Consider the following 24,036-nt stretch of genomic DNA (forward strand, 5'->3'; position numbering starts at 1 on the left):
TCTCTCTCTCTCTATTATCCTTCCCATTTCTTCCCCTTTCAGTAAAGCATATGGTTGATTTTTTATTTATAGATATACATACATGTATGTGTGTTTCAATTGTTTACTATGTGTATGTATTTATACAGAATTTGGTTTGTGCTTTCTTAATGGGCCATCAGGCGCCGTTAATGAGTTACATCTAAACTTACATTTACGAGTACAAATACAGTTCGATGTATACATCATCACTTAAGATATTCGAATATATGTAGGTGGTGCGCTTATTTAAATGTAAATCAAAATATGTAAATGTATGTATATGCACTTCAAGGAGTTCGCAGTCTAATTAAAAATGTTAAAATAAAGGTAAAACATTATTCCAACAACTTTTTATTTAATTTATCGAAAATTGTAACTTGGTTTTCGTGATCAATAAAATGAAGTACTTCAACGTAGTTTTCGTCTTAAATGCCTTTTCCACCCAACTTTGGAGTTTTTAATAATTAAATAATAAGATTGTAATAATCGAAATAACATTCACAAATACGTTCATGATAAGCGCTATTCGGAGCTCAAGGTAACATTCTCTGCGCTCTTGCGGAACCCACAGCAGTGCAAGTTGAGGGTAGATCAGTATGTACAATTGAACATAATATTTATGTACATATACAACTAAAATATGATAGTCAGTTATTCACCATATTCGTGTGCGTACATTTGTTATATTATTATTAATTTAAGTCTAGCATATTAAAATACACGCGATTTACAAGTTTTTGGAAAACTTGCATTGTAGAGTTTTTGGTTGAGTTTCTCTTAGTAAAGATTTTGGTTTCAATCCTTTCATTTACTTCATTTTTTAAAATATTTATTTTTTTAAATTATTACCTTTGTGGCTTTCACAAAAAAAGGGAATATTGCTTTTCCCTCAGATTTAGGATGTCGGATTTAAATTCAATGTCCCTTTTTAGCAATTTGATTTCGGAGACTTTTGGAAGTACGTGCGTTTCTTGCCTTAATTTCTCACGCCCACAAAGGCGTATGTAAAACGTTGAAACATATCATCGGTCATTGACAAAATCCAATATATAATCTTTTAACTAGGTGAACAAGTATCAGACAACTCGTTCACTGCATGAATTAACGTCCTGCTTGTATTTTTTTGTCCTAATACTTAATAATACAAAGTGTAGGGCTTCGGTTCATCTACCAAAATGCTAATGAGCTAATTATATTGAGAATTGTCCTCGTTGAGTTTTTCAGTTCATCGTCGATTAAAAAATAACACTTGGATGGGTTTTCTTTTCTAATAATTTTGCTCTTACCTACTCTTGATATAAATACCGACTCGTACAGTTAGATGTCAATATATACATATGTATATATGTAGTGATAATATATAGAGTGACTGTACGAGTAATAATGGGTCTTACATATATATATGTATAGCTACATATAAGTTTCTTTGGAACAACGATTAAAATTAAAGGATTTAAATTTAGACCTTTTGGTACTACTACACAAGAAATATATCTGATGTCTCTGATTTCGTGCACGCACTGCCTGTTGGCGATGCTGCTGAAACCAAAGAATTTGCTCTGGTAGCAGCTAGCGGCGAGCGTAAGTCCTGATTGAGAGATGCCTGATTTTGACCGCCTTCATAGTAGTACGATGAATCTGTAACAAAACATATATATATATATATATATATATTTGTATATAAATGATATATGTACTTGTTCTTAATATTTGGTTCCTTACTTATTAAGCCGCTGTTGGTTCCGTAACTGTACGATCCATAGGTCCCTCCATATTGGGTATATGCTGGACTATAGGCGTAATCAGTGCTTGGTAGAACTGATCCGCAGGCTGTAAGAAAAAAAATTTAATCTAGCATCAAAAGCATCAAATTAAAAGAATGTAAAATCAAATAAAAATAAAACCATAAGTGTGCAATACTCTTCACGCTAGAATAATAAAAAATACAATTAATACTAATTTATTTTACGTTTATCAAATTTCGCATGACATCATACTTTTGCAGTTAACAGATTATTTAGTTATCTATAGAGGTAGACGTATCTCATTCCTATTTCTGACTTTATTACCATCCCTCCACCATTAGAAGTCTTTAAGATAAACGACAATATGATATGAGATTCAGTTAAGCTCAGCGTGCAGCTTGAAGCTTTAAGTTTAGTAGTTCCGTTAATTTGATTTTTAACGAAAGACGCGTGCGTCTGGGTGTTAGGTACTTCGCGTAATCGTGTGTGCTAAAACCACCGGCACCAGCACCACCACCACCACCACAATCATAAAAGTGTTTGCTGTGCGGAAGATATAGCATGAGTGAAGAGAGACAGATAGATAGAGAGCGAGAAAGAGAGAGTAGCCAGGGGCAATGAGTGCGGGTGCGAGTGCGACAGGCAGTGGGAGAGAGAGAGACTTGCCTGCTGAGTAGTGGCTAAAACTGGGAAGCATTGTGGGCGTGGCATAAATAGCTGTGCTATTGGCAGCAATATAATCAACATCAGAGCGTCCGTCGGCCGTTGAGCTATTTGCATTGGCTTGTAAGACTATGAGAGATGAGGTATTAGCGCTTCCATTGCCGGACAGCTGAAGCTGTTGCTGCTGCTGGTGATGATGATCCTGGGTAGCTGATGAGTCAGGCATTAGATGATTAATGGGTATGTGCAAGTCAATGAGACTGCTCCCGCGCTGTTTGGCCATATCATTGCGTGCACTTTTGTTGTTGGTATTCTCATCGCTACACACATCATGAACAGGAGCTCTATCTACATTCTGAAGCTCATTAGCATTGGCATTGGCATTACTATTAGAGCTAGTACTACCATTAGCATTAGCATTAGCATTAGCATTGGCATCGACATCGGCGTTGGCGTTGGCGTTAGCATTATCATTACCATTAGTGTTAGTGGGCGAATCATTGCAGCTGCCTCGGCCGGCAATATTGCCACGTAACACCGTCGTCGTGTTGGCACTGTCCAGGCTCGTTATTGTGGGATAGCTGCTGCCACTCTCAATGGCGATTGCTGATCGTGAAATCGGGAATTGATATTAATTTTCATTTAGAATGGGGCATTGAGATCGGAATGGAGATCGCTAGGTGTATCGTCTACAAAATAGGCACATTTGTCCCTCTGGCTGAGCACAGAGAGCCAAGGGAGAAGCGAAACCCAAGCATATCTGCCAGTCGGTGAACTCTCATGGAACGTGATTACAATGTCAGTCCGTGCAGCCGTTAGGTACGTAAAGTCTGTGCGGTAGAAGTCTTTCCTCTTTTTGTGCTCGGTTAATCCATAAAACTAGGGTCTTAAATTATATGTATGTAGAAATTTTGCTCGTTGCAACCTAAGATAAGCCATTCGATAATTGAGTTACTGTTGACCTCATCTAATTTCGAGCGTATGTATTTGGATCGAATGCCAATAGTACTGATAAATATCGAGTTGGTCTCCTCGATGTGTCTTGAAGTGTATTCAAGTTAGGGATACCCCATCTCTACATGTTTTCCCATTGACTATTAAAGTATTAAAGTAGATATTTCCGCTTAAGGGTGGCACTTTAGATAGAGGGTCTAGACACCGTACTATCATTCTCATATACATTCACTATACTCGTACTTGCAGAACTATTCAGATCTCTTACCTGTATAAAAGGGCGATATGTTTTGATCCTGATTATTTGCATTGAATTTCATGTCTTGCAAATTTAAAGGCACAAGTGGAGTCAATGAACTGCTGCCTACTCACACACACACACACACACACACACACACATACATACAAAAGTCACATAGATTAAGAAAATGAATAAATAAATATATAAATACAAATAATATATGTATAATCATGCAAATAGATGCGTAGAGCAGTTGACTTACCAATCGACGGGCCTATTGGCGGCGTATAGAGCGAACTTTGACTTTGAGATATCGATGCGATGCTGTCGTACATCATGGCCGAGTCGTTGCCGACGCCCGCGCAAGGTATTGTGCTAGTCGGATATCCATTTGGTGCTTCGTAGTAGGCTGGCCCACTGCTAGTCGCCGTCGTCGTTGCCGTCGCTGAGCCTGTAAAGTTTCCCAGCTCTGAGAGCAGCTTATGCTCGTCCTTGATGCACCATTTGCCAGACCAGATCTGCCAACCAAACCAACAAGATTTACTACAATTACAATTTGAGGTGACTTCTGTGTATCGATAGACACCCTCTTCTAGAGCGGTCTATAAGCATGGTCAGAATGCCTCCATCCGCGTCTGATCTATCTTCAATACGAACATTCTTAACATTCACTTTTTGTTGTTGTAGCTGTATTGTCCCTCAAATAGAATAGCACTTACATTTGTATATATCTGGTCGCCGCCATAGGATAATCGCTGTCGCTTGACTTCCTCCTCAGAGTTCATATTTACATCGCGGTTCTCATCTGAAATATGAATAAATCGAAATATTCTTTAACTTTAACCCTGAAACCTCCTTGCTGATATTCTAATCATTCTGCATTTCTTTTATGCACACACACATACAGATGCATCCACGCGCTCTGCTAACTGCGCTTGGGTTGCGCTGCAGTGTCGGCAATACTATGAGAATTTATTTGCTGAATAATTTCTCTTGTAGAGGGACTATCTTTATGAAACTTTCAGAACGTGATCATGATCAGGAACGTGAAAATATGTGTGTACATTCCAAAGCACAAGTCTTAAGTACTAAAAATACGTTTTTAATAAATTGGGCGCGAAGGGGGCGTGGTATCCAAAATCGGTAAATTACAAAATCTTCGTATTCATCAAAAAATCCTGATCAAGGCTATATATACCTTACGGGGTCTGCGATGGTTCCTTCTGCCTGTTACATACTTTTAACAAAACCATTATTCCCTGATTTCCCATTCTCAATGGGTATAAAAATATAAATAATTCTCTCTCATGTCTCTGTTTCTCTCTCTCTCTCGCTTTCTGTCTCTCGCTCTCTGTCGGGCTCTCTTCCTAACTCCTTCCATCGCGCTTTCTGCCACCATCAAGTGCTTCACACCCACAGTGAACCCTCCTAATTGAATTACTGCTGTTACATTTATTGTCGCAGCTTTTCTTCTGGCGTGCCACGTGGCTCTTAAGTGCATTTACGCGTCGAGAGGATATTAGGGTAATATATATATACAAATATAAATTTGGGTGAATATGTAATCCCCTAGCATGCACATGTATGAATAAAAGGCTTATATAGTCACTCGAGCTCTATGTTAATAAGCTGTCTAAATATGATTGTAATGGGTTTCTTTAACTGACCACACGACTACCACAAAAAAAAAAAAAAAAAAAACAGAAAAATAATAAATTAATTAATAAAAACACGTGTCACAGCGCAGATGGAAAACAAATGACATGAGGAGAAATGCTTTTCCTATGTAGTATAAAGTGCCTAAAGCAACACAGAAGCCTATTGAAGAAACTTTATTGACTTTCAGGAACTTGCTTTCTCCTTTCTATATATATAAGTAAGGTAAGTTTCCGGAAGCTCTGCATCTGCAGTAACTCTGTTTCGCCGCACCCCCAAGATGCGCGGACAAATGGCTGCAGCCTTAGTAGGCTCATGTACATGAGTGGATCCCTGCATGGATCAAGCAGAGCCTTGATATTCGCAGGGCTACTAAGATCCACGAGCAATGGAATTCTATAGTTGGATCCTTATGCCTTATCGAAATATAGTATATTCACTGAACATAACGTTAGAGCACAATGGCATCGTGTCGACGGATGGGGCCTCTGAAATTTTAGATCTTAGAAATAGTCGATGGAAATTGCAGTGATGGACCAGCTAAATGATGTGATGCAAGAAGTTATATTCGACAGACATATATTCTTCCTAACTTGTTAAAGCTTTTGGACTATTTTATATAGAATTCGATGATAGGATCCCAACAAGGAAAATCATTACTGTGTACAGGCCTATACGCTGCCTTGTAAGGGCGTTACAAAGTTTTTTTACACATGTGGCGAAAAAGACATCAGACAACAGAGTAAAGGCAAATGGACACCAAATGTAGTAATCGCAATCGTAAGCGTAATGCTAGCTTTACAGAAGAAGGGGAGGGGACACGATGATGGGTGAACATGCTCACGCCCACTTTTCAACCCTAGCACTCGCATACGGCCTACAGCCCAGTGCAAATAAATGGGGGAGGCTGTCTAACGACATTTTGACCAGAGATATTCAGTTTCGTTCTGCCTTGAGAAAATCAAAAATGATTTGAACAAATTTGCCACAAATTCAAGCCTAAGTATCTAATAGACACACACACAGGCTCACAAATGCTTTTCCATCTATAGTCTTCCCTCGGGGGAATAAGCAATCTGTCGACTAAGAGAAGAGAAAAGCACTGAATGCTCGGCATGCTTGAATTTTGTAGGTTCAAAGTTTATTGCTATTTTATTACCCAGGGAGCAAGGAAAGGAGAGGAATAGTGATTGGGAGAGGCAGAGAGGTTTGGCAATAATTGATAAATTAATATATATATATATATATAATGTATATATACATATATACATACATACATATATATATATATATATATATATATATATATATATATATATATATATATATATATATATGTAAAGTTGTTATTAAAACATCATAGCCACCACATTGTTTCCTAAGTTCCGATTTCCATGGGCTGTGACTCGTTTGATACCCATTGGAAGGCCTTAGAAATAGTTAGAATGAGTGGGGTACATTGGGTACTGGCAAAAAGCATCATTGTGTCGGGCATGAGTTTCGTTCTCTGGGTTTGCTTGAAATATCAGGGTATCTTGTTGTCGAGCATGCTTCATTTTTACTGGGTTTGTTATTGAAAGCGACAAGTGCCAGTGGAATTGCATTTAAGAATCCCATCTGACATTATTACTTAATGATGTCGCTCTCTCTCTCTCTCTCTCTTTCTCCCTGTGATTCTCTGTCGCTCGCTGCCAACCCCCTTACGATTCTGAAATACGCCCAGATACTGTATACGAATTGTTCGTATCCTTGTTTCGGTATCTGTATCTGTATCTTTATCTATATCGGTATCTGCCTGTACCTTATGCCTTCTGCTGCTGTACCACTAACCATCACCCAATTAAGATGATATCTCACTTTGGCCTACTGCTGGGGTTTGATTTCAACCCATACACACATATGCTCTGCGGCTGCGGCTCGCAGATGGCCCTCATAATACGGCCACAAAGTGTAGCAGAGACTCCCTAGAACAACACCCCAGTAAACGTTATGCAAATGAATGCTCCTATTCCCGTGCTGTCTGTTTTTGCACCTACCGCTAAGTTTATTAAGTTCAAATTGAAGCGAGTCTGAGCCGAGTCATTCACTTGCCTCTCTCCAGCTACTGTAGAGTCTACATAGGGTTAGCCCCATAGCTGTGGCTTTTAGAGCGAGCTAGTGCGATGATAACCTATTTCGCGAGAGTCCTAGCCGACTATCGATTAATTACAACATTTGATGGGGTCAGTCTTAGTCATTAGTTTTGGATTTGCAGTATATTTAATATGAATTCATTTTCGATTCAATGGAGATGTTTGTGTGTGTGCAAGAGCGAGGGAGAGAGAAAGAGAGAGACATAAGATAGACTGAATGTGCCTTACCGTGGATATCATTTCGCTTGCGTTTACAATCGGCAGCTGGCGTATTGTTGTTGCTGCTGTTATTGTTGCTGTGTATGTGATGGCCATGCTGCAGACCCAAAATGCCATTTATGCTGTATCCTGAGCCAGACGATCGATGCTCCGTGGCAGTCGCTGCTACTTCCGCAGCCGTTGTGATGTTGTTGCTGCTGCTGCCGCCTGCGCTACCGCCTCCGCCGCCAGCGCCGCTGCTGGGGCCAGACACTGGTTCTGCCGTCGCGCCCAGACCGCCCACTGCACCTGCGCCCGATACGACCGACGCTGTGCTGTTATTGGTGTTATTGCTGCTCGAGTTGTTGTTGTTGTTGTTGCTGTTAGAGATGACAGCTTGCTGCTCGCTAATTGCGCCGTTGCTGCTGTCGAGGCTTTCACTTGCGATATGTCCATTGCTGAGGTTTGGTTGCATTTGCTGCTGCTGCTGCTGCTGCTGGTGGTGATGATGCACGTGTTTCGCTTTCTCAGCGGCTTTATTGCGAACAATTCTGCAAAAGATAGAGGCACCTATAATGAAATATCTGCTCATGCTAAGTTGACTGAAAAGCTCGCATTCAGTCCATAGGAGCTTTAGCTTGGATACCGCCAACAGAAGTCGATCGATAGCTCTATCTCTGATCTTGAAAGCTCTGACAATCAGTTCTGGCAAATGGAAATGAAAAATTGCACGAATCGGGCTTCGAATGGCTTCCACATCTAGACTTAAAGGGAAAGATCGCCGGAAAAAAGTCTAGCGTCGATAAAGAGGTAAAGCTGAAATTGAGGCCTTCTTTGAGAAAAATAATCATATCCATTCGAGGACGCGCATCCACTTCAGTTCTACTTTCCCATCCACTCCGCCACCCAATTGAGGTGTCCAGGTGTGTCATAATGCGGCATCTTCTGATGATGTGGGCACCTGGGGACTGCTTAGTGCGGAACATTTTTTTTGAATGAGCTCAAGCTTTACGTTTATGGTCGCGACTCCGATTAGGTGAGAATACATAAAAGGCGAATTTAGCCACCTCAGAGCTCTAGAAAAGATGTAATTGCGGGGCAAGTCTAGTCAGCGGTCTATTCCAGGGAACTGAAGAGGAGCGTTCTCCCTTCAGGTCTTGTATTGTACTTACTTATACAATATTTTCATGGGCATAAAACTGCATGAGTGTTTGATTAACGCAGAAATCGCTCGCCCGTCTCCCCTCGCGTTCAGAGGGTTGCAGATTGAGAGGGTAACTCAGGCGGAATCAAATCAAATTATATATTTCGAAAAGGACAATCTCACCGGGTTAAGAGAGAGAGAGAGAGAGAGAGAGAGATAGAGATGGATACTGAGGCTGGAATTACTAGTCGGACAGTGCACACAATTGGGACATATGTTTGGGCTGCGCGGTATTGTGCATTGCCTACACATTGTTCGATTTGTTTACTTGGCTTTGTTGGACGCCGGGGAGGGGGCCAGGCGATTGGCTTACAATGAGTGCTGCGAAAGTCACTTTATAAGTGCTATTCTCTAGGGACGCACTGTGAATGGGTAGCAGCAGCAAGAAACAAAAAAACGAAAAAAAGAGCAAACAAAAAAACAGAAACTGGACTGGAATTACGCCTGATACTTGCTGGGAGAGAGAGAGGGTCTGTCGCACACACGTACTCTGCTGTGTGCATGAGTCTGTGTAAGATTGAATCTGCGTCTCAATCATCGCTCGGGTGACATGGAATCACACATTGTCGCATTATTGCAAGTTAATGTTGATTATCCCCTGGAATTACCCTCGGCCACAGGGTAAGCTCTGCGATTCATCCCGACCACTCATCGCATCCTGGCGCTTTGCATACTCCTCGTCCTAGTCGTAGCGAATTGATTCTGAATGGCTGCACGTGCCGCGTGTGGTTGCAGCGCCCCAGCAAATATTCAGCAATGTGTTTTAGATGACTTTGTGGCGGGTAGAAGGCTGCGTGGGATGAAGTGTGTAAGTTTGTGGTGTGGTATAGGGTGTGTGTGTGTGTGTGTGTGGGTGTGGGTGTGCTGAACAAGTGCGCGTTGACCTTAGTCACCTCTCACTCTTCCACTTGACAACAAACGCCGTCGCGATCTACCGTCCGGCATCCGTCGCACGTCGGCCGTCGCTCGGAATTACAGTTATGGTGAGTTGTGCACAGCTAATTTATGGCTTTTCGTAGAGCCAACGGCGGCGGCGACGGCGACGGCGACGGCGATCCAAGCCTTGAGCAGCTGCCTTCTGGCATCCTTAGCCAAATAAAATGAATTATGGTCAAAGAGGAAGTGCGTACATTACAATCCGCTAGGATGCCGGCAATGCTGTGCTGCGGCTCTGTTGTTGATGAGTACGCGATGGCAAGGAGTGCCGCACCGGAATCCGAGAAGGAAGCTAGCTTTTGTGGTGGTCGTGTGTCAAGCATTGTGCCGCAATTATGAACGCTGAAAACTACTTAGATATTTTTATTAGCCGTCTCTCCACAGTGTGTGTTGGGGCACCCATCGCCGCACCCATCATCATGGATTTGGCACACGGATGCGGATGCGGATGCGGATGAGGAAACGGATTCGGATTCGGATTCGGACTCGGAACTAAGTTGCATGACAGCAAGCAAGCATTGCGACACTCAGCCAGACCATAGCTGGGAAACTAACAATTTTGCTGGGTTATACGATACACGATATGCACACGATTCGAAATCAAAGAAATCCTAAACATACACTCAGGGTCAAGGATATCCTTTTAGCTATTGTATCTACGCCCTTCCAATTGTGATACAAGCAGTCATTGCGCTCGCAGAAGTTTCTAAGCTTAAGAACTACAAACATAAAGCTTCAATATTGAGTCTCAATATTATCTTACCGATTTATGGACGATACGCTGGGCACATTATCTTGTGAGCAAATGCCTTCTGCCAGCAGCCGATCTCGTATCTCCCAGGCGAACATCGTCGGGTTCTCCCGCTTGTAGTTGGCGATCGCGTCAACGACTGGCGGCGTCGCGACCTTTGGCTTCGAGCCGCCTATGACGCCAGCCTTAAAGCTACCAGTTTCATAATATCTGAAAAAGTAAGAGTGGAAGGGAAGTGCGTCGATGGGCATTATGGACTAAAAGCCAGACAAGAAATTCTAATGAGCTAACAGGTACCATTGTGTATTATATTTGCTTGCATGCATATATAAATACATACATACACACATATGTATGGGCACACATAAATAAGGAAGTAAAATCATTTGTTTCACATTTTCATTCTAAATTTAAGTTTTTCAGATGGATGCAAAAAAAAAAAAGAGTTATGTATGCAGTTATGCTCATCTTAAACTTTTTCAAAATATTTATGTCCTGCTGAAACACGACTTCTTCCTCGGGAGACGCACTATTATCCACAAAATCGGGTAGGTGGGTCTTAAAAATATTCAGATAGTCTTCCTTCAATGTAATTCCATCTATCTCAACCAGCAGGTCGATGCTCCACCATGTGAAGCAGCCCCACATCAGGCACACTCCACTATGCTTCTTGGTCATTTTGACCTAATGCTTTTGCAGATTTCCGCTCGGCTCAAATTCCGCAAGGACCATAGAAATTGAACTAAATACGATTGCAAGAAGGTTATTTGCTCAGATGATACCAATATAAATCGCTACCAGAGTGACGAGGCTGCAAAAGCACTATGCCATAAAGAATCTGAAATACTTGAATTTAGAATCAAAAACAGAAACAAATCGTCGCATTCCCGCTAAATAATCGTATGTTTTAATAAACTGCTGTTTTAAACAAAATTTCCCATAATTGAACAAAATTTTATATGCTTTCGTTATTACAACTACGAGCCCAAGCCACTAACAATTCGAACCGCATGTTTTTTTTTGGAGTGCGCAATGCTTAACACACTGTATTATCAATACTAGTAAATATAACACATACCAATGCATTTCACCTTAAAGAGAATTATATTCCCTTCACGATGAACAAAAAAAGTTTCGCTTTATTTCCAAAAACAACAACAATATGAGTAATTTATTTAATCGGTTGAATTAAGAGATAAGAAAAAAGTAAGCACGTTGCAGTCGGGCGATACCGATTGCAGAATACTCATTCACAGCCCAAACGCTGTGAGCCAGAGTATATAGTGCAATTTTCAAGTCTAGTGCGCAACAAAAATCAGGGCATGATCCCATTAAACCTGGAAAATCATCGATAGCTATTGCTATCGTCATTGCATCATTGCAGCAAGGATCTTCAAATTACATATACAATTTATACAATTTTGATTTTTATACCCTGAACCCATTGAAAATGGGAAATCAGGGTATACTCAATAACAGCAGCACCATGAATTAAGACTTTATGTATCGCAGCAGGCAAATAATATTAAGGATAGGCAGTTATTAGTTCATTAGCTGTACCTAGCGCGAAAATCTTGAATTCTTCAGCATTAATTTTATAGCCCGATGATATTGCTTGCAGTAAAACATCGTAAAAATAATACAAAATGGACAGTTGGGCACATATCTACAAACACTTATAACTCAACAGCATAATCAAAACAACAAAGCATTCACATTACCTTAAAAAAGTCAACGGTTGAGGCTATGTTCTGCGAATTTTGCCACGAAGCCGGGCAGATTCTGGCAGCTAAATTTTAAAGTTGCATAATCTTAATGGATCAACAAATGCCACAAAACAACAGAAACTAGAGGGGGTGAAGGGGGGATCACAATTATATTATAATATTAATATGAAGACACTGACAAAACATACGATTTATTAGTAAATCATTATATTATGCACTTAGCCCAAGCGCAGTCTTTGCTAACTGCGCAGTCAGCAGTATGTATGTGTGTATGTATGCACAGATAAATGCGTACTCTAGCATATTCTAAGAATCTCAGTTGCGATTGATTTGTCTTTGCATTGATTTTGAATTTCCAGCCTCTACTCTGCCTTTTCTTTTCTTTTCCATGCAAGTGTCTTCCCAGATTTAAAATAATCTCTAATCAATACTCTGAATTCGTTTCAAATAGGCTTACCACTCACCAACGTTGCTAAACTTTCACTGAGCTGCACCAATTTCAAAATTTTTGCATTCTGTATTGCTATATTATTCGCAGACTATAACTAGAAAGTGATTCTGTTGCATTGGTTGCTTTGTTTTGCTTTTCTTTTGAGATAAAAGTAAGCTTACGCAGCGTTCGAGTTAATAGTGGTAAATTTGTTCTTATCTTTTAAGTCATATGTTTGAATAAATTACTCATATTGTTGTTTTTGGAAATAGAACAAAACTTTTTTCATCGTGAAGAGAATAAAATTCTCTTTAAGACTAAATTCATTGGTATGTGTTATCTTTATATTTAGAGTATTGATAATATAGTGTGTTAAACATTGCGCACTGAAAAAAAAACATGCTGTTCGAATTAATAGTGGTTTGGGCTCGTATACAACTTATGAAAAAACGCCACTAAATATTTGGAAAAAAAAAAAAAACTTCTCCTGTACAATTACATTTTTCGACAAACGACCATTTCGCGGGAATGCGACGAAATGATTTTATTTTCTTATTTAAATGTATCAAATGAATCTAATTCCAAAATTTCAGACAGATTCATGCATTTTTAAAGTTATTACAGGCATTTTAACGTCGACTTGGTCCGTGATATTTATATAAAACATATATATATATATATATATATATATATATATATATATATATATATTATATATATACATATATACATATTTATATATATAACATATATATAGATGTATAGTCATCTGTCAGCAGAGACGCCTTGATTAATGCAAGCATTTTGGAACGGAACCACCGATTTTACCATTTCAATTACAAACAATTTAAATGTCAGCCAGCGTTTAGGTCGAGGATGCGAGCTGGAGGCTGACATATGAGTCGTGCATGGTTCTGCAGAGTCCTTGCACAGGGCCCACCCATGTCCATGCGACTGAAGAGATTTATTGGTCTTATTTACATGCCATGCTGTAGCTGCATCCGTCGCCCATCCACGTCGCTGGCCATTCCCTAAAGTGAGAATGTATGTATTTGCTGGCAGGTAGAGAGAAAGTGAGCTCCACATAATTAACCAAGCCAGTCGTAATCACCTGTGCTTACGACCTGTGCATCGAGCTGCCGCAGCAGCGGAGTCGCCATTTCAGTCGGCATTTACAATGGGACTTCCCCGTGCAGGACAGCACATGTGCGTTGGCTATGAGTGACTTTAGACTTCAATATTCCAGCTAACCTGAACCCTGTGCTGCCTTTCACATACTTGACAATCCATACATCGATGTATTTGTTTGACTTAGACCTAGACATCAGACTCAGCTGAGAGCCTTGCTAATTTGGGGGGTCGATGTTTACGAATATCTAAGATATACATATATAGGATCCCCATTGTGCGTTGATTCTAGACCCGGAACAGCTACCCATTTGCCGTCGGATGCGACCGACTGCATCGTTCACCCTGCAAGAATAGTCCCTTATCGCCCTATCGAAATCTGAGCTTTAGTCAGCTGTAGAGCGGGCATTAGCTGCTAGGCACATTCAGGTTAGTTGATCCTTATTCACTTACCTGGACAATATCTTCGAGACGCAGCCATGGCTAACGCGCAGTTGACGCGATATGTCGCAAGGACGAACGCCGTTGTGTGCCAGCTCCACGATCCGCTGCCGGACTACATCGGGAAGGGGGCGTCCATTAACGAACACGCCTCCCAGCTGATTGACGCCGCCATGACCTGCAATGCAATTATGTTTAACAGTAAGTAATCCTGGCAGATACCATCAAATCAAATATATAAATCGATTTTGTATTCGAATAAGCAATTTAACATAACGCAAGCCACAAATGGGTTCAGCGTGGATTTGATGATTCTCTTGACTCCATGTAGTCCGTGGATCACTCATAGTAGATATATATGTGCAGTACGTGAATCTTGTTCCTGGATCTAGTCAATAAACATATGTATATTTGCCGATCAACGTTCATGGGCAGTTGAGTTGATCAGCCGTTGCTTCATTGTCGTTACGTCCGTTTCAGAGCATCTGAAGAGGACGACCATAGCAAAGCAAGACAGCTGTAGAACTTGTTGATTTCAGCCGTAAAGCTGCAGATGTCGCTTTGCACATTGCTCACACTTGATAACGATAGGCAACAGTAGGTCACACATATGTAGGTCTGTGACAGCTCCGACTTTGCTTTAGAGAACTATAGAAACATAGAGAGCTATTTGTGTATTGGTGTCATCATACCCCCATCAGCGAGGACAGCTTATGAAAAGTGCAGGTCGGCCAGGGTATCTGGTATTCGATCACCTGCTAGTCTATATTTATTTACTTTGAAGAAAAGGTGGTTTTCCCTTTACAGAAAGTCTCCTAATTATGTACGATTTTTGCTCGCCGAAGCAGACGAAGCGTCACGGGTGAGCAACAACAAAGACGATCTGAGAAGATCTCTCTTAATGACAAACACGAGAAACCGTCAACGCAAGAGTCGACAGTAAGAAGCTGGGAACGGAGTCGGGAGTGGGGAGTAAAGAGGAGGCAGTTGGATCTCGGAAGATCTCGATATCGGCAGTCTTTATACATCATTTATTTTCTTGCACTTAAATTTCGCACTTGATATGCCAGTTTTAATGAAGATCAAAAATTGTTGGGAAGAACGTCAGGCGCAGAAGCTCCATACGTTCAATGCTGCTGCCCGCTGGAGTCGATGTAGGTCCGTCTCATCGGACGGACATTCCGCCCTTATGTATGAGCACTTCAATCGCTGAACACCAATGACAGCAAAAAAATTTCAAATTTACAAGTTAGCCCCCTTAAAGTATTCCTACTCCAGCGGAAAGGCGGTCAAGGAAATTTATCTATACACGATACACGACAATATATTCCCAATTTCAAAAGTCCAGGAGAATTTGTAGAAAAACCTATGCAGTCAGTCCCGACTCGTCACGCTCCTTGAGGGAGCCGTGTAGATCTTCACCAAAAATCCAATATGCCAAATATAAGAATTAAGCATTAAGGGGGCTATCCACAGACGAATTTGTTACACGAACATGTTCGCCGAGTTTGTCTACTAACTATGCGAACATTTCCACGAACATCATTTTAAAACAAATTTTGGAATTCATAAACAAAAGAATTAAGATATTGTAATTGTAATATATATCTATATATATAACAAACTCGAGTTTGTTACAAGTCTTATAACTCGAGATCTGCTGGACCAATTTTCATGGTTTTTGATTTGATGGATTTGTCTCCGCCCCGAATAGCAGAATATATCTTAACAAGTAAGGAAGCTCTAGTCGAGACTGCTTGACTACGAGATCCCCTGAACACACACATACACATACACACAAACATACCCAGACACACACACACACACAAGGGGGGGGGGGGGGGGGGGGTAAATTTTAACAAAAATCAAAATTGCATATAAGCATGGATTAAAAATTTGGAGACTCTAGCAATAAAGGTGTGGAAGATATAATTTTATAACTGGATATCGATACGGGGTTTTATCGATAAAAAAGATGGGGATGAGTTATCGATTTTTAATGATAAACTTGATATCCGCGCTGTAAATACGGACATTAAAAAAATTGTAAATCTCTAGCTCTTATATCTCCTGCAATCGACGCGTTCATACATACGGACGGACGGACAGACAGACGGACAGGGTCTACCACGCCTCCTTCTGCCTGTTACATACATTTCAACAAAACCATTATATTCCCATTGAATATGGGTTCAGGGTATACAAATAGTGGAAAATTGGCAAATACTCGAAAAATGAGTTCTTTAATTTCGGAGCTGTCTTTGCATTGTCATTTAGAATTTTTTTAGAAGGCTTGATACCAATGACAGTTTTCGGTCATGCTCTTATTTAAAATAAGTAAGAACGTTGCAGTCGGGCGTTACCGACTGCGGAATACTCATTCACATCCCATTAGCAATTTAGTAGTTCAGTTTCGCTCTCATACTGTGCAGTTTTTCCCGACTTTCCACGCCCCTATTTGGTCAGTTCTTAGAACGAGATAACGGTAACTGCAAACTTTGAATGCTTACCCTCAAAAAATGTTAGAATTACATGGTATTTCTCGGTATGCCGGGCCCCTAAAGAAGCGTAAAAATTATTTTTGGGGCATCGATTGTAACTCAACTATCCAAATTTAAAGCTTCTGGCTCTTAAACTGTGGGAGATATAAACTTTTTTGGTTTGCCACGCCCCCTGTGGGCGGACATATATCCGATAAAGCTTTTTGGTCTTAGGTGATCAGCCCGAGTATATATACAAAATTTGAGGTCTCTGGCATCAATACTGTCCAAAATATAGCAGAATTTAAAAAATCACTATATCTTCAGGTCCGATTTGTCACACCCCTAATAGAGACATATAATTTTGTCATTAGACTTTATAGAATCATAGCATTAGCTGACGTGCAAAATTTCAGCGCTCTAGCTGTAAAGCTCTTGGAGATACAGTTTTATTCAATTTGCCACGCCTCTAATGGGCGTAGATATATCCGCCATAGCCCGTGATCTTGAGTGGTCGATGCGGATCTATATTCAAAATATCCGCTTTTTAGCTCTTCACTTAATATGATTTCTGGCATATTGGAAAATGCATTTTCCGATTTGCCACGCCCCTAGTGGGCGGATCTGGAAAATTTTAACACTTTATAGATCGGAGATATACACGAGCATGTGTTCCAAATTTCAAGTCTTTAGCTTCAATAGCGCCAAAATAGATTGCGCTCATACGGAGAGACGGACGGACGGACAACAAGACGGACATTGCACAAAACCAAAATACTAATTCACTTTCGTGAATGAGTATAAAAATTATTCACGCATATTCAGTATTACTGTTGGTAAAATTGCCGCGTCCTAGAAGATCTAATCTTTCCCAGCGGATGCGGAATGCGATTTGGCAACGGAATGCCGCAAGTCTATTATCTGACAAAGAACGAGAAATCGCCGGAGGAGAGCGCCGCGTTAGCACTCAGCAAAGAAGGGCCTCAATTCGTGCTTCTCAAAAACAAGAGCAAAGAGACGCAGCCCGTGAAACGGCTGGATTAGAAACGAGAAATCGTCGAGCTTATCGTACAAATGAACAGAGGAATAATCTTCGAAGTGCAAGAAGAAATGGTTCAAGCATTGATTTGAATCGAGCAGCGAGCAGGTGCAGTGTGCGCTTACTATGAGAAGTTAATTGTTTAATAACTTTTTTGTGGACATACGATCTTCATGAAACTTTAAAATCCTAATTATAACCATAATATGCGTGCACTTGCCAAACCACAAGTCTCTAGTATTTGAAATACGCCTTTTACAAATATGTAGGTGAGGGGGTAGATATAGGGGTGGGGGGTAAATTTTAACAAAAACCGAAATTGTATAAAATGCATAAAACTATACATTGAAAATTTGGAGACTGTAGCTTCAAAGATGTAGGAGATATAATTATACCCTGAACCCATTTTCAATGGGAAATCAGGGTATAATGGTTTTGTTAAATGTATGTAACAGACAGAAGGAGGCGTGGCAGACCCCATAAGGTATATATATTTTTGATCAGGGCGACGAGCTGAGTCGATTTAGCTCTGTCCGTCTGTTCGTATGTTTGAACGCGTCGATCTCAGAAGATATAAGAGCTAGAGACTTGAAATTTTTTTCCCTAGGTCCGTGTATAGCACGCGCATATTTCAACTCGCATATCGATAACTTGCCCCGTTATATTGTGCATTTTATACAATTTCGGTTTTTGTCAAAATTTACGCCCCACCGCTAATTCCCCCTCTCGCCCTCACATTTGTAAAAGGCGTATTTCAAATACTAGAGACTTGTGCTTTGGCAAATACTATATCTATGTTATATTAATAATCTGAAAGTTTCATGAAGACAAGAAAAGCTATTAAACAATTAAGTTCCCATAGTAAGCCAACACTGCAGGCAATGCGTGTTTAGGCGTGGGTACTAGTGTGCGTGTATGTATGTGTGTGTGTTTGTGTGTGTGTTAGAGTGTGTGTTTGTGTGTGTGTGTGTGTGTGCGAAAAATGATTGAAATAGCTATTGCTCGAAGGGTTCAGGGGATCTCGTAGTCGAGTAGTCTCGACTAGAGCTTTCTTACTTGTTTTATAACTGATTTTCGATAAGGTTTTTTTATCGATTTTATCGGGATGAGTTATCGATTTTTAATGATAAACTCGATATCCGTGTTGTAAATACGGATATTTTAAAAAAATTTGAAGTCTCTAGACAGACGGACAGACGGACGGATAGACAGACGAACAGGGCCAAATCGACTCAGCTCGTCGCCCTGATCAAGGATATATATACTTTATGGAGTCTGCTACGCCTCCTTCTGCCTGTTACATACATTTCAAGAAAACCATTATACCCTGATTTCCCATTGAAAATGGGTTCAGGGTATAAAAAATTAGGCTTCTAGCTTTATTTTTAGACTTTATACCGCCAAAATCAACAAATCGGCTATAGTGCAGTGGTCATGTAGCCTAATTAAATACCGCTCTGCCGTTTTTTGTATTTCCTCTTTGATAAGAGGAAGTTTGAGGTTCTTATGGATGTCAAAGTTTGGAGTTCAAACCATCTGGTTCTATAATTATAGTTTAAAGAATTTCTTATTGTTTTATATAATAAATAAATAAAATGAAACATATCTTTTGTTATCTCAGCATATAATTCCATATTTTTAGAGATGAATATGTTTTTTGCTCCCAGTCCCATTTCAGCCGTGCTCTGTTTTTGTACTTCTGGCACACTAGTATTGGTATGTAAATTGATATACCACAATTCCAGAATAATATTAGTATATTACTATATCATAAGTCATTCAATTCTTCGAGATATTCCTGTGTGTCAACTATTGTCCAACGAATCTATATAGAGTTGGCATATATAGAGCTCGAATCAGAAGGAGTGTGTTAGGGAGTGCGCGATTGGATGGCCAAATGGTAGTCCTTATAGAGAGGACACGAGTGCTTGAAAGTAATATTCATTGCTATAAAGACTTCCACGGCGCAGCCAATACAGTTGAAATATGGGCGGAATGTGTCAAAAATATTCATTTTTTCGGTCCATCGATAGTGGCGGATACTTGGCGAAGAACTTAAACTACTTGTTGAGAATTCTCCGGGACAGATCTGTTGCTTTATGGACGAGTTAAGGACTTAGAGCAGATCTAGAGAGATATAGAGATCTGCTTAGAGTTTTGCTAAGAAGAAGCTAAAGAGAAAAGCTTGACACATTCCTGGACTTCAAGCGAAAAAGTGGAACAGTTCAGCAGGTCGATATCTATACATATATTTACATATGTATATCTCGCTGGAGTAGGACACGCTCTGCAACAACTTATTCGAGATCAAGAGAATCAGCGCAAGCAGGAGTCGCAATTCCATTTAGAGGACACCGCACGAGTCCATGAAGCACAAAAGGATCTTTGAGTGCCTGACAGACTGCCAAATGGCAAATGCCAGACTGCAAACTGCAAACGGCAAATAGCAAACAGTAAACAGTAAATAATAAATGGTAAATGGAAAATGGTAAATGGTAAATGCGATTGTCATTTAATGAACTATTGACTATCAATGGGTCTCACAACTAAATAGATATTGTTTACCTAACAAAGGAGGACCCTAGAGGGAAACAAAGTCATGTTAGTGAAACAGAGACGCCGACCCTCGTCTACCCACATTGTATAACTATTGTACTACTATTATACATATATATGTATATATATTCTATTGTCTTTTATTTGCGTCAGTTTGTCCCTTTCGATCCCATTCAATTTTCGGGCGACAAGGAACTCGTATTATTATTCTTCTGGTCCATCTGCACGTAAGTCAATTGGAATACGACGTCTGTCTTGAAGACAAGTTAGGGATATCACGATACCTTTCGGCATGTATTACAGTCCTTCGCTGTCGATACGAAACTGTTATCTCTTATTGAGTCATATAGAATGAATGAAGAGTTCAAAGCGTTATAAACGCATTTATTTGGACGTCAGAAAGCGAAGGGTATTTGATATTGGATATATGCATCGGACTGGCTGGCATACGTATTGACCCACTGAAAATGTATTACCTAGATCTAAGCTTGAGTCAAAGAGCTCTGACTTTCGACTTCCACAGATAGTCGGAGAGTGGCAGGCAGATAAGAGCTTGTGAAAATGTACGTATATATAGATAGGTTTTAATTTTCGTAATTTATATACATGTGTAGTATTCCATCATGTTTTGATTGTAACGATACGCTGTAGAGAGATCCATGTTCGGCTGTGGCGAGTGCTATCGATGACTAGTTAGGCCTCGAATATAATAGTGCTGATGTGTCGAAGGACTCTCAGTTCTATTTCTGATGCATGTGGGCAGGAATTACACTAATGCACGACACTGATGAGATAACTTTTGGGTATGCCCGCGCGCGAGATGCCCAATTATGAGCCGGCAAGGGCGACGAAACGACACCGATAACGATAACGATGGCGATAACGATAACGATAATACGCATTCACATCCCCCGATTTTCACGATCCGCTACTCCGGTGGCGTGGCGTGGCGTTTGCTGCTGCATTTGTATCTAATTTTGTGCCTGGCATTCAAAGAAAGACGAACCCCGAGCCAATTTCCTTCTTTACAGTTCTATTCTTTTTTTGTGTACTCTAAATTTTTTCGTCGTCGTCGCCGTCGTCGTTTGCTGTTGTTTTACTTATTATAAATTTTGCGATTATTTTTTTGTCTTTCTTTTTGTGTTTTGTTTTTAGTGCCGTGAAATATTTCAAGCCATTTTTTCCGGACTGTTTGCGTTCAGTAGCTGAGATCCTGCGCACGTTTTGTTTCTTATCTGTGTGCTTCTGTGCGTGTGAGTTGTGTGCGTGTGAGTTGTGTGCGTGTGTATGTGTCCGTGAGAGTGCGACTGTGTGCGAGTGCTCTGTGCGTCTGCGACTGCAGCGCGTGTTTGTGTGTGCACTGCGTGCTGAGCGTGTCCTTGGTCCTTGTTTCGCCACCGCACTCGCCCAACCACATCGGCATGCGCATACTTCACGACTGCCCGACTCCGACTGCAGCGAACCAATGAAGACGAACCAACAGCCGAGAGACACAACCAGAGCGAAGCGTCATTCGCTTCCTATTCTACAACTCGGCTCTGCATACTGGATTATGTTACAATTGCTTTTGCTTCTGCTGCTGTGGCAGCGACAGCGACAGCGACTGCCGCTACTGCTGTTATATTCATTAAAGGCAGTGGGGGTGGGGGTGGGTGGGCTGCTACAAAAGTTGTGGTGGGCAGTTGGCTTCGCCTTCTTTTGGATTGGCGCTAAATGCTTAAGCCCACGACTTATGGTCAGACACTGTCTCTCGAAGTGCGGGGGAGCGGGTGTAGGAGTGTCTGTGCCTGGGTGTGTCTGTGTATGCTATAGCAAAATACAATCTTTTCAATTTAGCGCATCGCTATGTCTCCCATTTATCCCGAAACCTGGATAGAGAACTGGACATGCGTTAGTTTAATTGTTAAGTTATATCTTTTGATACAAGCGGAGCTTGTGCAATTAATAATATACGCGAAGTTCCATAAAAGTGGACTTCAATCGATATCACATTTCGACATGGACGTCAAAATTTCATTTTTTGCCCTTTATCTGTTATATGAATACTTTGCCCCGACATCAGAGCAATATTTGTATACAGAGCGCGGTTTACTGTTACTGGCACGCAGTCAGAAATGACAGCCCACGCAAACACACCACACTACACCACACCACACCAGACAACGCCACACACCACATCAGCCAGAGAGAGAGTGAGAAAGAGTTAGTGAGAGAGAGAGGAGAATGCACCAAACATGAAGTCGATGCCCGCCAATCAGCACTAAGACCAAGATGTGCCTAGCACCAATCACAGCGAACAGTTGACGTTTCTCGTTTCTACCACTTAAGCACTTGCCGCTCTCTGTGTTGTATTTCTTTATCTTTCCATCTCGCTTGCGCATCCAACGTTCACGCTTTCTTGTGATTGCTTGTTTCTGTTTTCGTTTCTGTTTTCGTTTCTGATTCTGTTTCTGTACGTGTGCGTGCGTGTGCTTTGTGATTGTGTGTGCTAGTGTGTGTGCTTGGGGGCTACGCGATATACTAGAAATGATTGCCTTTTCGTATTCTATGAGCACGTATGATGATGACATCAAGTTGTCACATAAAGACAAAGTAATTATGAGGGCGACAAATATATTAACAAATGGCTTTCTCCCACATTCATTCATAGCTATATCGACACATACATATGTATGTATATACATTTATGCCAGTCGAATCATTCTAGTGATACTGGTGTATATATCATATATACATATATCCGTTCTCGCATTGTTCAGTTCTCAGTTTATACATAGCCGTATCACGAGACTAACATCTGTGCCTATCGAAGGCGCGATAGCACATTTGGTTCAAGATTATATTCAGCGTTTGACAGATGAATAGGACATTATTTAATACATATTGCAATATATAAATAAAAGTGTAAATGATCTCTAGCTCGACATGCAATTTGGAATCCCTCGTTGCCTACTATTACTATTACTATTACTCCCCCAGGGGTATGACAAATCGGAAAAGCCTCTATCTCCTATTCCAGAAAGGCGATTCACACATCCACACGGGCCACACATTGACAATTAACGGGGAATCTTCCATGGTTTTCGAATCACACATTCAACCAATTTCAAGCGGAATTTGATGACCTTTCAAACTAGAGACTTCCCAATCCGAATGAAAAAGCCTGTGTGGGGATATGTTCTTCATGGCTCTAGCTTAACTCTGCTGCCTGGCAGTGTGATGGAATCGCTAATAACGTGACCAGATGTTACCTCGCTTCGAATTCCCAATTGTGTGTTCAAATGTTATGAGATACACCGCAGTCGACCTTGCTGCTTCCCCCAATCTGTGCTCATTTTGTTTTGACAAATCACTTTCAACTTATGTTTTGACTTTCGAGCAACATCGCTGGGGATTTGTTTTAATTATTATGGCTCTTTGCATTTGCCTTTACCCCCACTTCTACCCCTACCTCCAGCTCTACCTTTGCATTGCTTCTGCCATCGGTTTTGCCCTCTCTCTTCGCGTCTGCTTCTGCTTTTACAATTAAAGTCGAATGACGTTTCGCACTGGGACTTATCTATCCAAATCAAAACTGCAATTACAATAACCATTACATAATTTGCATAATTCGAAATCCGAATACATATATATACATATGTCTATGTGTGCCTTTATATGGAGCAGGCCTTGAGCACTTTTTTTTTGGGCGCACTGCGTCAGGTCTTTGATTGGAATCTAAGTTTGGATTTGGG

General features: G+C 40.7%; 1 protein-coding gene across 6 annotated transcripts in view; it reads right to left on the reverse strand.

The window, feature by feature from the left end:
- Nucleotides 1-49: 49 nt before the first annotated feature.
- The window catches only part of LOC108617816 (uncharacterized), a 33,086-nt gene continuing 9,099 nt past the window's right edge, over nt 50-24,036 (reverse strand). For 5 of the 6 annotated variants that reach the window (XM_089472627.1, XM_089472631.1, XM_089472630.1 and 2 more), the window contains 9 exons: nt 14,240-14,405; nt 10,514-10,711; nt 7,641-8,161; nt 4,344-4,429; nt 3,887-4,142; nt 3,652-3,747; nt 2,433-3,035; nt 1,744-1,851; nt 50-1,659 (listed from right to left, as the gene is read on the reverse strand). In XM_089472627.1, coding sequence (XP_089328753.1) covers nt 1,499-1,659; nt 1,744-1,851; nt 2,433-3,035; nt 3,652-3,747; nt 3,887-4,142; nt 4,344-4,429; nt 7,641-8,161; nt 10,514-10,711; nt 14,240-14,405 — 2,195 coding nt within the window. In that variant the 3' untranslated portion in view covers nt 50-1,498. Of the gene's footprint in view, nt 1,660-1,718; nt 1,852-2,432; nt 3,036-3,651; nt 3,748-3,886; nt 4,143-4,343; nt 4,430-7,640; nt 8,162-10,513; nt 10,712-14,239; nt 14,406-24,036 lie in introns of all 6 variants that reach the window. The other variant, XM_089472632.1, reaches the window with a different exon arrangement.

The sequence above is a fragment of the Drosophila arizonae genome, chromosome 6, assembly GCF_054131065.1.
Source record: "Drosophila arizonae isolate 15081-1271.41 chromosome 6, UAZ_ARI_1.0, whole genome shotgun sequence".
Lineage (NCBI taxonomy): Eukaryota > Metazoa > Arthropoda > Insecta > Diptera > Drosophilidae > Drosophila > Drosophila arizonae.